We start from the raw sequence: 13407 nt of genomic DNA on the forward strand, positions 1-13407 counted from the left end.
CATCCCAATACTTGAAATTAAACAAGCAAAATATCTAAAACTCTGATAGAAATAATAATTAATAATATAAGATAGAACAAAAATATATCATTTACAAAAAAAATTCTGCAGTACTACAAATCTAAAAAATACTAAGTTCCACGTGGGCATCGTGGTACCCTTGGCCGTTTGGACATTCTCACGAAGGTCTTTAACAGTCGCTCCTCTTTTGTCACATGTAATGGCCTCTCCTATATCAGTGGACGTCTCCTGAGCATGCATATCAGAAATAACAGGTGCTGCTAGAGTATCTACAAACTGAGTAACCCCCTCAACCTCCTCATCTGGATTCAATGATGGGTCTGTAACAAAAAGATCAGACCACTCAGATGAAAAGTCATGATGCCAACTCGGATCCGGTGCTGTCATCTGGGACATGTAGGAAGATGAAGACCCTGACATCTGTGGATCAAAAAGTGATTGCATATGTCCAAGTGATGTTTTTAAGGTAATTTTTTTTTTCAACTTAATCTTCAATGCGTGATATGTTTTATTTATATTTTTTAAACCAATTTTTTTGGATGCGTAATATATTTTCTCATTATTATTTATACTTTTTTGGTGCATGATATTATTTTTTAAACTAATTTATATAGCACTTTTGATGTGACATTTTCTTTCTTAACTTTTTTCGAGACACATTTAGATCATGACAAACTATATAGTATTAATTGCAATTACCTATAAAATTAATTACAATCCTAAACTGTCCAAACTAGACAATCAATTGATCAATATATATAATTTTCTCATTCGTACAAAAATATATAAATGTACGAATACCGTAGAATATGTACATTAATCAAGAGACGGATCTACAGTTCTATGCAATGTAATATATTTAAATTTTTTAATCAAATTTTAGAAAAAATCATATTCGAATCTATTTTTAATAATATAATAAACAATATTAACACATTAACAGATACATTAAATTAATAAATATATTAGCAAAAAAAATGACTGAAAGAATTCGAAAGGAGAGAGAGAAAGAAGAGGAACGGGGGCTGCGGCATCGAGAGACAGAGCCATGGGGTTGGGGAGGGGGCAGTTGGCAGGGGAGGGGGTGTGCATCAGCCAGCCGGCCAAAGGGAGAGAGAAGAGAGGGCCGATAGGGGGGCGGGCGGGTTGGAGTCGGGGGAGAGAAAGAAGAGTAGGAGGAGAGGGGGGCGTCAGATGGGAGGGGGAGGGGGCATCGAACGGGTGGCTGACCGGACAGAGGGAAAGAGAAGAGAGGGCCGACCGAGGGGGGGGTGTGTCAAATGGGGGGAGGGGGCAACTGGTGGGGGGTTTGTCGGATGGGGGGAGGAGGGGCCGGGGGAGGAAGAGGGAGAGAGAAGAAAGAGGGAGAGAGAGAGAGGGGGGCGACGACTTACTGAAAAAGATCGAGGGGACATCATTGGAGAAGAAAGAGGCAGCACGTGAATGACGTTCAGATTTTTTTTTTATAAAAATATATAAACACCATTGTGAATAATATTTTTAAAAACGCAATTCAGAATGATACTTCTAGAAGTGCCATTCATAATAGCATTTTTCTCTTATTCTAGATGAGCTGAATAATTGGCTGACTGGACCACATAAACGCCGTTTGGAATAACGTTTTATCCTTAGAAAAAACCATTCTAAATGATATTTTTTTATTTTATATTATTTCGATAAAAAATTTAAATTTATATTAAATTAATAAAAAAAATTTAATTTATATTAGTACGGTAAAAGACTCATTTTTTTTTTTTCATGCTAAAGATGGAAACTTTTCAAACTAAGCATCCGTAGGTAGAAAATTTTGTTCTTTATGTTGAATATCGGGCGTATATTCATGATATTTGAAAGTTGAACAGCAGTGGTGTTAAAAGGGTCCCAGTTCTATCAATGAAGCCTGAAGCTGTCCACATTTTGGGCAGATAATTTGCTTTGGTTATTAGCAGAACAATCATTGAGACTTTCAGATCAAACAGCCAAGAAACATAATGATTGCTATGTAAATCTGCTTGCAATAATATCGCACTAACCTGCCTTTAGCAAGGGTTCCCAGACCCACAAGTTGAGGAAAGGTATTCCCATCAGAGACCTACAGGCATAAGCTGAATTCCAAAGAGACTTTTTTTGAACGAGATATGCCAGACTCAGTTTCAAGGTATATCTGGACTACATTTTTCCCCTTTTGGAAAAAAAAATCAAGTTCTACACAAAAATGGCAAAAATGTAAGCTCCTTGCCACAAGTTAGTGTTTTGAGACTGTTGGCCCTCTCCAGTGCTTTATCAAAACAATATTGTAAATACAAAACTCACTTATTTTGGGGAGAAAATAACATACAGCAATGGAAGACTTGCAAATTGGAAGAGAATTGTAAAGAAATGCGCCCTTATTGATCGATATAAGGATCCAGAAACTTTAAAATATAATCATTCTTAGTGAGATTATTACAACCACATAACCTGAAGGCATTCACAAATTGCTTAATTTGTGCATTCATTGCAGCCCGCCAACCGGCGCTTCACTGAGCCATAAGAAATGGATGAAGTCATACTACTTAAATATAAAACTCACTTCTTTTGGGGAGCAAATAACATACAGCAATGGAAGACTTGCAAATTGGAAGAGAATTGCTAAAGAAATGCACCCTTATCGATCGATATAAGGATCCAGAAACTTTAAAATATAATCATTCTTAGTGAGATTATTACAACCACATAACCTGAAGGCATCCACAAATTGCTTTATTTGTGCATTCATTGCAGCTCGCCAACCGGCGCTTCACTGAGCCATAGGAAATGGATGAAGTCATACAACTTCGCACTCACGCTCACCTGGTCAGGAATTAATCATTCTCTCAGTTCAGATTCAATATGACAAGACTGACAAAATTGGGCAAGCAAAAGGAAAACAGAACCTTGTATGGTGTTGGGTTCAATCTCCTCATGTGATCTGGCCGCATTTGGTTGAGATGCTTCATGCAACGATGTCGAATTTTCTCCAAGGATGGTAATTCTTCCCTTGGTTTATCTTTGAGCACCAATATCCAGGTTAAGAATTTGTGCATAATGATTATTTTTCAGTGATGCATCATCTTGATCATAAGTGTCGTTGAATCAACAAATGTAATATAACAAGAATGCTCAAGCTTCTGTTACAAAATATAAAACGACAGAAAAGGAAAGAAAACTTGATGCGACAAGAGTTAATGGTTGTTTGCAGTCAAAAAGTCCCATGATTTAGGTGACTAAAAATTGACATCAATCTTGAAAGCAATTGATTTCTAGAATTCAGTTATACCGTATCAGCTGTTTAATTGTTCACTTTTAACCTATTGATTCTTTACTGAAGGCAACATAAATTAATGAAAAAACACAAGGTGGCCTTTTTCCCCACAAACCATTTTCAAGATTTTTTTAACTTGCAACTGTAAGAAAGCTTAAGCTCAAGAGGGCGGGTCATGAAGCTACATCAAGGTTGCTCTGTTATAATGAGGTTGTCACAGGTCCAAAACATGAAAACAGCATCTCTGCGTATGGATGCAAGATTGTGTTTATTTGACCCTCCTCAGATCCTATAATGGCAAGAGCCTCATTCAGTGGGGCAACCAACTTTAGTAAGCTTTGTTTCAATTTTAGCAGTTTCCTTATTTTTGTTTTTCATTTCATTTTCCTTTTTTAATGAGAAATATCGTGGGACAAAGAGAGGAATTCCAACTAGTTAAGGCTGGTTGGCATTTTGGGAGTATGATTGTTCTAAAACTGAGAAAATAGGCTCTCAGCAAATTAGTGAATACATATAAAATACCCTTTCTTTTTAACTGAGAAAATAGTCTTCCAAGTTTAACAGGTTCTTTTTCTTAAGGGTTTGCATTTCAATTTGTTTTTATGGTTTATATTTTATTTCTACGATGGGTGTGATTTTCTAAATCAACACTTGTCTTCATCCCTTTATGATTAGACTCTTTCCAAGTCTGGAAGAATCTTATAGCACTACCAATCAAATAGATGGGCTTAAATTCATAGACAGTAACACGGATTTTGCTACCCACCATCTGGTCTTTTAGACCACATGACAGGACCATTGCTATCACAAAGTTTGCCCGGTCGGGATTTTACACAAATTCTTGAGGAATTTGCACTGGGATAAGAGTCATTTGTAAAGAATGTTCAAACTTTAGCGGAGTGCATTTTGGCACATTAAATTGCCATACATGCAATCAGGCTTTCCAATTGTGTTTCCAACTTATGTATATTAGAATAGAGATACAAACTCTTCCATCTGTAATGGGAGCTAAGGTTAAAAAAAAATGACAGCCGCCAACTTCCCCAACACCCCAAGTTTTGAACTTCCCATAATGGGCCCGTTCTTTTGTAGATAAAAGATTTACCCATGAAACTATATTTTTCTGGGTAAGTATTTCCCAGGTAACATTTAGACAGGAAAATAACTTACCTATGTTCTTTTATACATGGGAAAGAGGCTTTGAAATCTGTTGTTCTTTTGCATTATTACTTTCCCGGGTAAGTTGCTAAACTTTATCCATATTTCCCATAATACCCTTTATGCTTCTTGGGTCAAATTTGATGATTTATTTATAAAGCTTAATTTTTTTTGTACCAAACTAAGTAATTTTTTTTGTACCAAACTAAGCTTTTAGTCTATACCAAATTATCCTAACATAATAAAATTATCAACTTCTAATAAAGATATATTTTATTAGTCTGAGTTATTAGGCATTAACGATAGAGGCATCGGAAACGAGAAAAAGGATATTTTAGGAATAAAATTAAGAGATCACTTTACCGGTTGATGGGAAAATCATTTAGCCATCTCCTGGATGGGTAAAATTTTCCTCCTATTTCATGGGTAAATGCCACCCATGGAAAATAATTTACCCATCTTGAAATCTGTGAGAACATGGGTAAGTTGGTCAATAGGAAAGTTGACCAACTTTCCCATGATATTTACCCACAAAAGAACGAGCCCAATAGGTAAACAGTTTACCAGTAGTTAAACTTGGAGCCAACATAAAGTAGATCATTGAATGAATAGAATCTGCTCTAGAGAGAGAGCTAGTCAAGAACAGAGGATTCAAACCTGAATATCCGGGCCAATAACACTTCAATAGTTCCTCTACATGCTGTGGTACAACATATGCTCTCTTAGATTCATTGAATGGATGACGACACAAAATTCTCTCTCCTACCTATAAAGTGGAAAAAAATGTAAGAAGTTGATAGCATCATCTATTTTACATCGGAAGATCACGTTTAAGAAGTGAATGGCACAATTTCTCACAAGTTGCTACGAAATATTATTAATATTATTTTTAGCTACTTAACTCAAGCTCAACCATATACCAATCCACTCTTAAAATAACAAAATGTAATACTCGGGTCTTGGGTTGGCATCAGAAAAGAACATATACCTTTGGAGGCGGTTCATTTTCCCCAGTCATTATATCCACCAATGGGTAGCCTTCTCTTCCATACAGTCTATAACATTGTTTTTTGCATGGTATGGAGACCTAAAGCACAATAATGATATAATTATTGTTTGATAAGAAGACAGTGGTATTAAAGTTAGAATATGATCTAACCTTTGTAACATCTTCAGATAGTTTGATACGGGGCTGATTATTTATCTCAACTAGTTTGAATACACAACCAAGAGCTGCTTGAGCATAACATGTGACAAGATAGGTGCCGATTCCAAAGGCATCTACCTCATGTCCCTGCCAGAGAAGGAAAACATAGCACCATGATACAGCACCATAAAAAAGATGGATTGCTCTGTAGCTTTATTGAACAATCAAAATAACTGATTTTCCAAGTGACAAAAGAAAAAAGTTTAGCGCAAGGATAAGATTGACATGAAGATTGGAAACAGTCATTGTTGGGTCTCGAGAAATCAATAATCATTATCTTTTTTGAAAGGAAAATCAATAATCATTATCAATATATATTAAGGGGCTGTTGGATACTCAGACAGCTCATCTGTGGTAAAAAACCATACAAGCCAGGGTTTGCAGACAACTGTGCAGAGAGATAATAGTAACCAACATGGGAGATTTTGATTCCTAGATTCCACAATAATAAGAATGTGATAAATCACTTTTTAGGAAGAACAAGACATCCTAATTTTTTGGGATTGCACAATCCAAGAGCTCACCCAATTGACTGAAAATCCCTTTCACACATCCTGCTCCCTCCCAAACTTTCCACTTCTCATGAGATTTATCCTGTGGATAACTTACCATAGCTTGCAAAGATGTCCTAACAGAACATCAAACCCTTTTGTGTGATCATGCAAACATCAAAGATGAGAATGTTGATGAAGATGTGCAATGAGGATGAACTAGATTAAAAATGAGGCTGATCAGAGTTAAATCAATAGATTGGCGAATTATTGGACTGACTATGATAGTATTATCATGTGCAACAATGATTAGCTGCTCAAGAATGCCCGGGTTGTGCACCAGCAGTAAAAACAATTTGCGGAGACCCCAATAAAACATGGATGAAAGTTGTAAGAATTTGATTATTTTTTATTGATTTGGGACATGATCCTCAACTAGGATGCAGTTAAATTTTTGTGCAATGTGATTATGGAAATGGTAATTAGGGAGGAGGGTCACAAAGCACAGTCTGACTTTGCATGGAAGGAGACCAAAAGAAGAGTACACACAAGAAGATGCTGGAAATGTTACAGATACTTCAAAAGAAAATGCATTGACTAATGACAGTCTTTTTTGAAGATCAAAATTTTAAGCAAACTCAGCCAGTGAAAAGCATGTCCTTCCCATGATCTTCAAAACCACTACACATAGACAAAGGTTTGATGAGGGATGTCTGTACAAAATACTAACATCAACAACAGGATACTGAAGATTCATACTAAACATGCTCCCCATGTCTCCGACTCTCCCTAAGCCAAGTGAACTAACTAAACGAGCTACCCACATTAAAAAACCTACAACCAACAGCATACTCAATTTTAGTTGGTTATGGCACCACTGTCTGATTTATGATCCTCTGATAATGTAAATGTCACCTCCAAGAGTCTAAGCACAGCATGATTTTGTTACAAGGCCAATTTCACCACTGGAACAATGTGCATCCCAACCAAGGGGTAAGAAAGTAAAAGAAAGAAAGAAAAGATGAGCATGTCTTTACTAACAAATGGAGGGCATGCCATTCATCCTTGTGGTTGTCACCTTTGCAGTTCATTTCTGTTGCTGGTTCTTTGTACTACTTGCACGGTCTCTTATGTGCCTAGGGCTGAAAATAGATCAGATATTGGTATATCCAAATTCGTATTCATATTTTTTAATGAATATGAATAATGTATAAATATAAATGGATACCAAAATTAGTATCTAATTTTTGTTTTAAACGGATACAGATATAGATCGGATATTAAATATATCCATATTTGTCTTGAGCAGATATAGACACAAGTCCGATTTTAGTTATATCCATATTTTTCTATCCAAATACCAGTATAAGTCAGATATTATTCGAATATAAATCAGATTTTTAGTGAAACTCAATGCTGAAAACTAATATTAATTATAGAATAATAGAGGACGGTACCATGATTCACTATGCAGATTGCATGCGACACAAGATAATTAAAGATTTAAGAGATGGTTATCGAACCTGCATGGAGATCAACTTGGTCAAGAGTCCAAGTTACCAGTTCGACTAGACTTGTATTAGAAATATTAAAAAATAAAATTATTTGAAGTAAAAATACAACAGAAAGAGTATTTTTAAAATTATCATTAAATTTTAATTATACAATAAATAACAAACATGAATTATCAAGTTTCTTAGAAAGCTTGTAAGAAAAATTATAAATAACTGTGGTAGTACACTGAAGTTACTAATATTTATAATGCAATAGAAAGAATATTTTTAAAATTATCATTAATTTTTAATTATAGCATAAATAAAAAAAATGAATTATCAAGTTTCTTAGCGAGTGTGTAAGAAAAACTATAAATAAATGTGGTAGTACATTGAAGTTACTAATATTTGTAATATTTTAGTCAATAAAATTTTGAAAATACCTAAAATTAAATTTTCATTTTATCAAAGAAAATATTTATTTTTATATAAAATAATGATTAAAATATGAAATATAACAGCATACATGAAATAGTCATTTAACAACATGAATGCTTTTCAATAACTAAAAAGAACGACCTATAGAAATTAGACATAGTATTGTGGTCTACCAGTTGAGTGCTTGTGTTCTCAAGGAGATGTTTCAGGTCTGAATTCTAGGCCTTACAATTTATTTTAGCAATCTTTTTACCTTAAAGGAGGCACACAGATATTCGGATCCTAATCTGGTAAAATCAAGTATATCCGAATCTAGATCTGTATCTGGCAAATTTATATACTAAATATCTGGATCTACATCCGTATCTATTTGGACCAAAAAATTAGTATATGAATCCAACCTGAATTGGATACACAAAAGGATACAATTGGATTACATCCAACCTGCTTTCAGCCTCATATCTCAGCTTATCTATCATCCTCCTTTCACTTTCCTTTTTTAACTTCACCAGATAGGTGGGATAAGATATTGATTATTGTCACAAGCAAAAACTTCAATTGTCTACGGTCGATAGTCATGAAAAAGGAAATCACCATAGTGATAGTAGCATCTTTATTTTATGCTCAGCAGAACAACTAGTTTAATTATTTCTGGATCCTAAAATAAAAACTTTATTGGTAGACATCATAAAGATTACCATTACTGATAGGCATGAGACTGACAGACATCCAATAATAGGAAGTTCAAGCTCACGAATTAGTTTCAACATAAAAAATTATGGCAATGTTTGTTAGAGATGAAGATTACAATTACATTGACACTCCACTTGAAAGTTGAACCATGACTTAAGTAAATAAAACACTTTGCACCTTTCTTTTAATATGGAATATCGTGCAACATGCACACCTCATACTATAGAACAAAAAGGACTAGGCCTTGACCAAATGAAAGAAAGAGTTAAAACAAAAGAAAACTTGGGATCAAGCTTAATGAGAAAGGCAATAAAAAGACCATAACTCTGACAATGAGATTCATTATTGTTTGGCCCAATGACTAGCACAATAGGACTAGAAAATACCATGCTTGCCATTTCTTTGCCCCATTGTCTCTCTTCCAACATTTCTTTATGCATTTTTAAGTTTAACGTAAGTGATAATGCAATTTGAAACTAGAAATATCAATATATTTATTCAATCAAAGAGATTTACCTGCTTGTTCAAGGCATCGATAGTTTCCTCATTGAGGTCATTGCTAGCTGTGATATTCATTTTCCCAAAACCAGGTACACTAAATTCCTTTTCAATTGCTTGAAAAAATTTTCGAGCCTCAATGGACAAATATGCTAGATCACCAGAGTCCAACCTGATTCCGACCGCTTTATACCTGTATTTTTTAAAAAAGTATTGCCAATAGTAGTTAAAACATTATAATTTTAAAACTATAACAATATAAAGCCTAAAATCCTAAAGATGAAAATTTTTTTAAAAAGAATGTAGCAGAAGCATTAGAGAACAGATGCAAGAAACAAAGTATTAAAATACCACAAAACAAAAGCATTGGTTCCAATTCTACCTGAAATATGTTGAGTTTTATCATCAGTATCCAAATTCTACCATGATAAGATTTTAATATTCAGAAACTGAAAGTTTTTAAATTCGGACAATCTGGTGCTGATTGCTGACCATTAGGCATTTCCATGATTCAATGCACTGGGACGGGCTTTTATCTGTTGAAATATCATACTACTTCAGGTCACCATGAAGCTCATGCAAGATACCAAGGATGCATCATCTTGGAAAGAAGTGAAAACCCATCATTTCTGCAGTGGACTGTTATGCATGCATGTATCAGGGTTACATGGTATTTGCATGACTTGAACAACAAATGGAGAAGAAATAGATCAGTTTAGATTTTATTGCATTTTCTGCACCTTTAATTATATAATTTCTTCAGTTGGTTTTAGACTCTTGTTCTAACTAAGCTTGGTGTACAAAGGTCCTATTTTAGGTATATAAAGGGGTTTGACAGTCACAGAGCTTTAAGGATTTAATCCTTGGATGTTTCTTTCTATATGGGATTCTGACTTTCTATTGGGTTCCAAAAGAATCTAAACACGCACTTTAGGAAAGGTTTTGCATGTGCATATGGAGACAGGTTACTTTATTTTGAAAAAAAGAATTCTTTTGACCAGGTTCAGCCATGCTTATCTCACTCTCAGCTTACACAATCCTTATTTTGTAAGCATTGGTTGCTAAATTTCAATTATAGGACAAACATGAACCTCTCTAATTTAGCCTGGAGCCCTTTAGAATTTTATTCAACCTATCTACTCTATCACAAAAACCCTAGGTCGGGTTTATTTGAACTTCTCATTTGTGGATATCTCAAAGATTGACTGTTGCTGTCCTGTATAAAAGTATAGTACAACAAGCAATGAAATTAGATCAAGCCCTAAATTAATCCTTTTCCTAGGTCATCCCATGAGCTACAAGTCATCCCTCATTATTCTTGCCCCAAGGATACCATCAGGCAGGTGAACATAACAACACTGCACATTTGTGATGGTACCATTTGCCTTCATGCATGTGCATAAGCTATTGTTTTAAAACGTGTAAGGTTGCATGAGTAGAAGGAGCACTAGCAGTTCTCAATATTGTCCCACAAGCAAATCTAAGACAGTTTTGATATCCTGAAGTCAAAGGAGAAATTAGGTGAAGATTGTTTATAAAATCATCAATTAAATTCTTGGATAACTTTATCATGTAGGAGCATAACATGAAGTAAACCCTCCCCTAAAATTTCTGTTGTGAAATTATTCAGGCATTCAGGCACGTACAATGCATGTGCTGCTAAAGAGGTTGTTTGAATTACAGTCGACAGCCAGATGATGATAAAAAATCTGTGGTTGAAGAGGACTAAAAAGAGCTACAACGAATAGATAAGAGGCAAAATGCCACATGGGACTGTTAATCGGTAGAATGGTGTACATGATTCACATTTCCTTAGAACAATCTTTTTTGTTGTTAGGCTAGTGGGACTTGCACAGATGAAAACAACAGTCTTACTAGCATCTCTCCACAATCAATTAGAAAAAAAGGGACATAGTTAACCAGATCTAAACCCCAATCTTATCTGGTAAAATAAGTACCTGTATCTACATGTCTGGGTTATTAGATTGAATCTAGACAAGCCAACTATATTAAATATATAAAATTAATTAAAATACTAAAATGTAATTCACCTAGCCCCCACCTTCACCTCATTCCTCCATCCCTCTGGCAGCCATGTTGGAAGGAGTCTTTTATATGGTACCATTGCCATGATTGCGATAGCTCCATCATGTGAAAGGTGGAACTAAACTCCCAGGCGAACTCCATCTAAGCGAATCCCTCTGATGTTAAAACTCTGAATTTATTTCTTTGATTATCCCACTCTTGTAGGAAAAATAGCTGTTGACTCTATTTTCAATTTGTTTAATGGTTAGCAAAGCCATATTTTTATATGTTTGAATGAAGCTAAAAGCTTCTATTGAGCAATATCTCTACCACACAAACATGAGTTTTGAAAGCTAAGAATATTTCTTCCTGATTCTATTTGTCATTTCCCAATCTTGAAAATACCCTCCTTCTCTTTCTCTAGGAAATATAGCACCTCCCAACACATAAAATACCCCACCAATTGATATTTTAAAATTATTCATAATCTCAACTGCAGTTAAATTTCCAAAAAATTGTTGCATTAGGAAATTAGTTGTAATCAAATATTGGAAAAATTATGGAAATGAAGTATGGTCAAGTAAAACTTCTATACAAAATTTTATAGTTCATGATATGTTTGTTTTTAGACTTTTAGAGTCCCAGTTGAGGATAGAATTATAGAAATTGGTTATCAATCACATTGGAAATTAATCGTAACTAAAATGTCAACAAAATCCTGCCCACGATCAAAATTCTAGAAATTGGTGTATATTTCAAATATGCCATATCTGGAAATTAATCATAATTTAAACTTCAATAAATCCTGCATGCAGTAAAAATTCTAGAAATTGGTATATATTTCAAGTCAGTTATATTTGGAAATTAATTATATTTAATAATCATTTGAATTTATATATAATCTAGTTTGAATTTTATTTTTATTTTTCCACAAAACTTGCATTGTATGTGCCCGCTAGCTAGTAGTAGAAAAAATAGTAGATTTTTAACTATTGATTAGCTTCAAGTTTCATGCTTTAAGCAGGTGAAAGGCATCTCATCACTTCAAACCCCCACATCTCCAAACCAAGGACTAAGTCCATGGGGTTTGCCGGCTAGTAGACAGCATGACATGTGCCATGCCAACCAACTGTTTGTGCCAGTACAATTCCAACAGGAGAATGTCGGCAAAAATCAGCATAATCGAGCATTAAAGCCTTGCCCCCACCTCCTTCCAATCCAAGGTTGCCCCACCTCCAACTTTGTCCTCCACTTAAACCTCAGTCCCTCATCTCGGTCTACTGCATCATGATGATGGATAACCCATGTGCACACCACAAGTTGAAAGGTTCACGACAAATGAGGATGATTTTCATTAGGGCCTAAGGTTTGACAAGAATAAGGCAAGAAGTGATACATTCTTAGCTTTCCCAACACTCTTGTTTATACGCTTGCCTCTTCCATCATCAATCTTTAATTCCCTTCTCCATTTTCTCACTCTTTGTATTCTCTCTCCTGCAAATCTGAGCAGTTGCATTAACAACTTAAAATGGTATTTGGAAGGTTGGGAATTCTTTGGTTGGGATTCAAAGGTGTTGCATGCAAAGAGAAGAAGTTAAAGACAAATGCTTTCCTTTTTTTCACAATTATTTACTTGCAATACTTTATATAAATACTTTGTGATATCTTTTAATCCCTCAAAGAACAGCACCTAGAGAGGATAGTGATTGTCCTATGTAAAATGCAGAGAGGCTGTTTCTCAAACTAGTGGACCTCCAGGTCACAATATAGCAATCTTACCATTGCACCAAGGCTCACCGTCTTTAAAAAAGATGACTTGGAGTATTAAGCTAATTCACTCAATGTGTTCACATAAAAACACATGAAAAACCATGATAGTGCTAGTTCTACATTGCTGAAGAAATATTAGATCAATGATATTTGCATAGAGATGTAATAGAAGAAAACTATACAGTAATTTTGAATTCTTACCATTCTTTTCAATTTTTCCTAACTTTAATTAAACTCTAATTACATTCTGTCCTCAAACTAGATAGGTGCTTAAAAATTTATGAACATAGTAAAGTAAATAGGAAATATTTAAATCTATCAAATAAAGAA

General features: G+C 34.7%; 1 protein-coding gene across 1 annotated transcript in view; it reads right to left on the reverse strand.

Moving 5' to 3' along the window:
- Positions 1-2558: 2558 nt before the first annotated feature.
- Positions 2559-13407, reverse strand: part of LOC105038039 (nicotinate phosphoribosyltransferase 2) — a 53733-nt gene continuing 42884 nt past the window's right edge. Inside the window, exons 10-15 of the mRNA XM_073250847.1 lie at positions 9301-9475; positions 5622-5756; positions 5451-5549; positions 5120-5228; positions 2937-3049; positions 2559-2853 (exon numbers count right to left, since the gene is read on the reverse strand). Of these exons, the coding sequence (XP_073106948.1) occupies positions 2776-2853; positions 2937-3049; positions 5120-5228; positions 5451-5549; positions 5622-5756; positions 9301-9475 (709 nt within the window). The 3' untranslated portion in view covers positions 2559-2775. The remainder of the gene's footprint in view (positions 2854-2936; positions 3050-5119; positions 5229-5450; positions 5550-5621; positions 5757-9300; positions 9476-13407) is intronic.

The sequence above is a fragment of the Elaeis guineensis genome, chromosome 1 (genome assembly GCF_000442705.2).
Source record: "Elaeis guineensis isolate ETL-2024a chromosome 1, EG11, whole genome shotgun sequence".
Classification (NCBI taxonomy): domain Eukaryota; kingdom Viridiplantae; phylum Streptophyta; class Magnoliopsida; order Arecales; family Arecaceae; genus Elaeis; species Elaeis guineensis.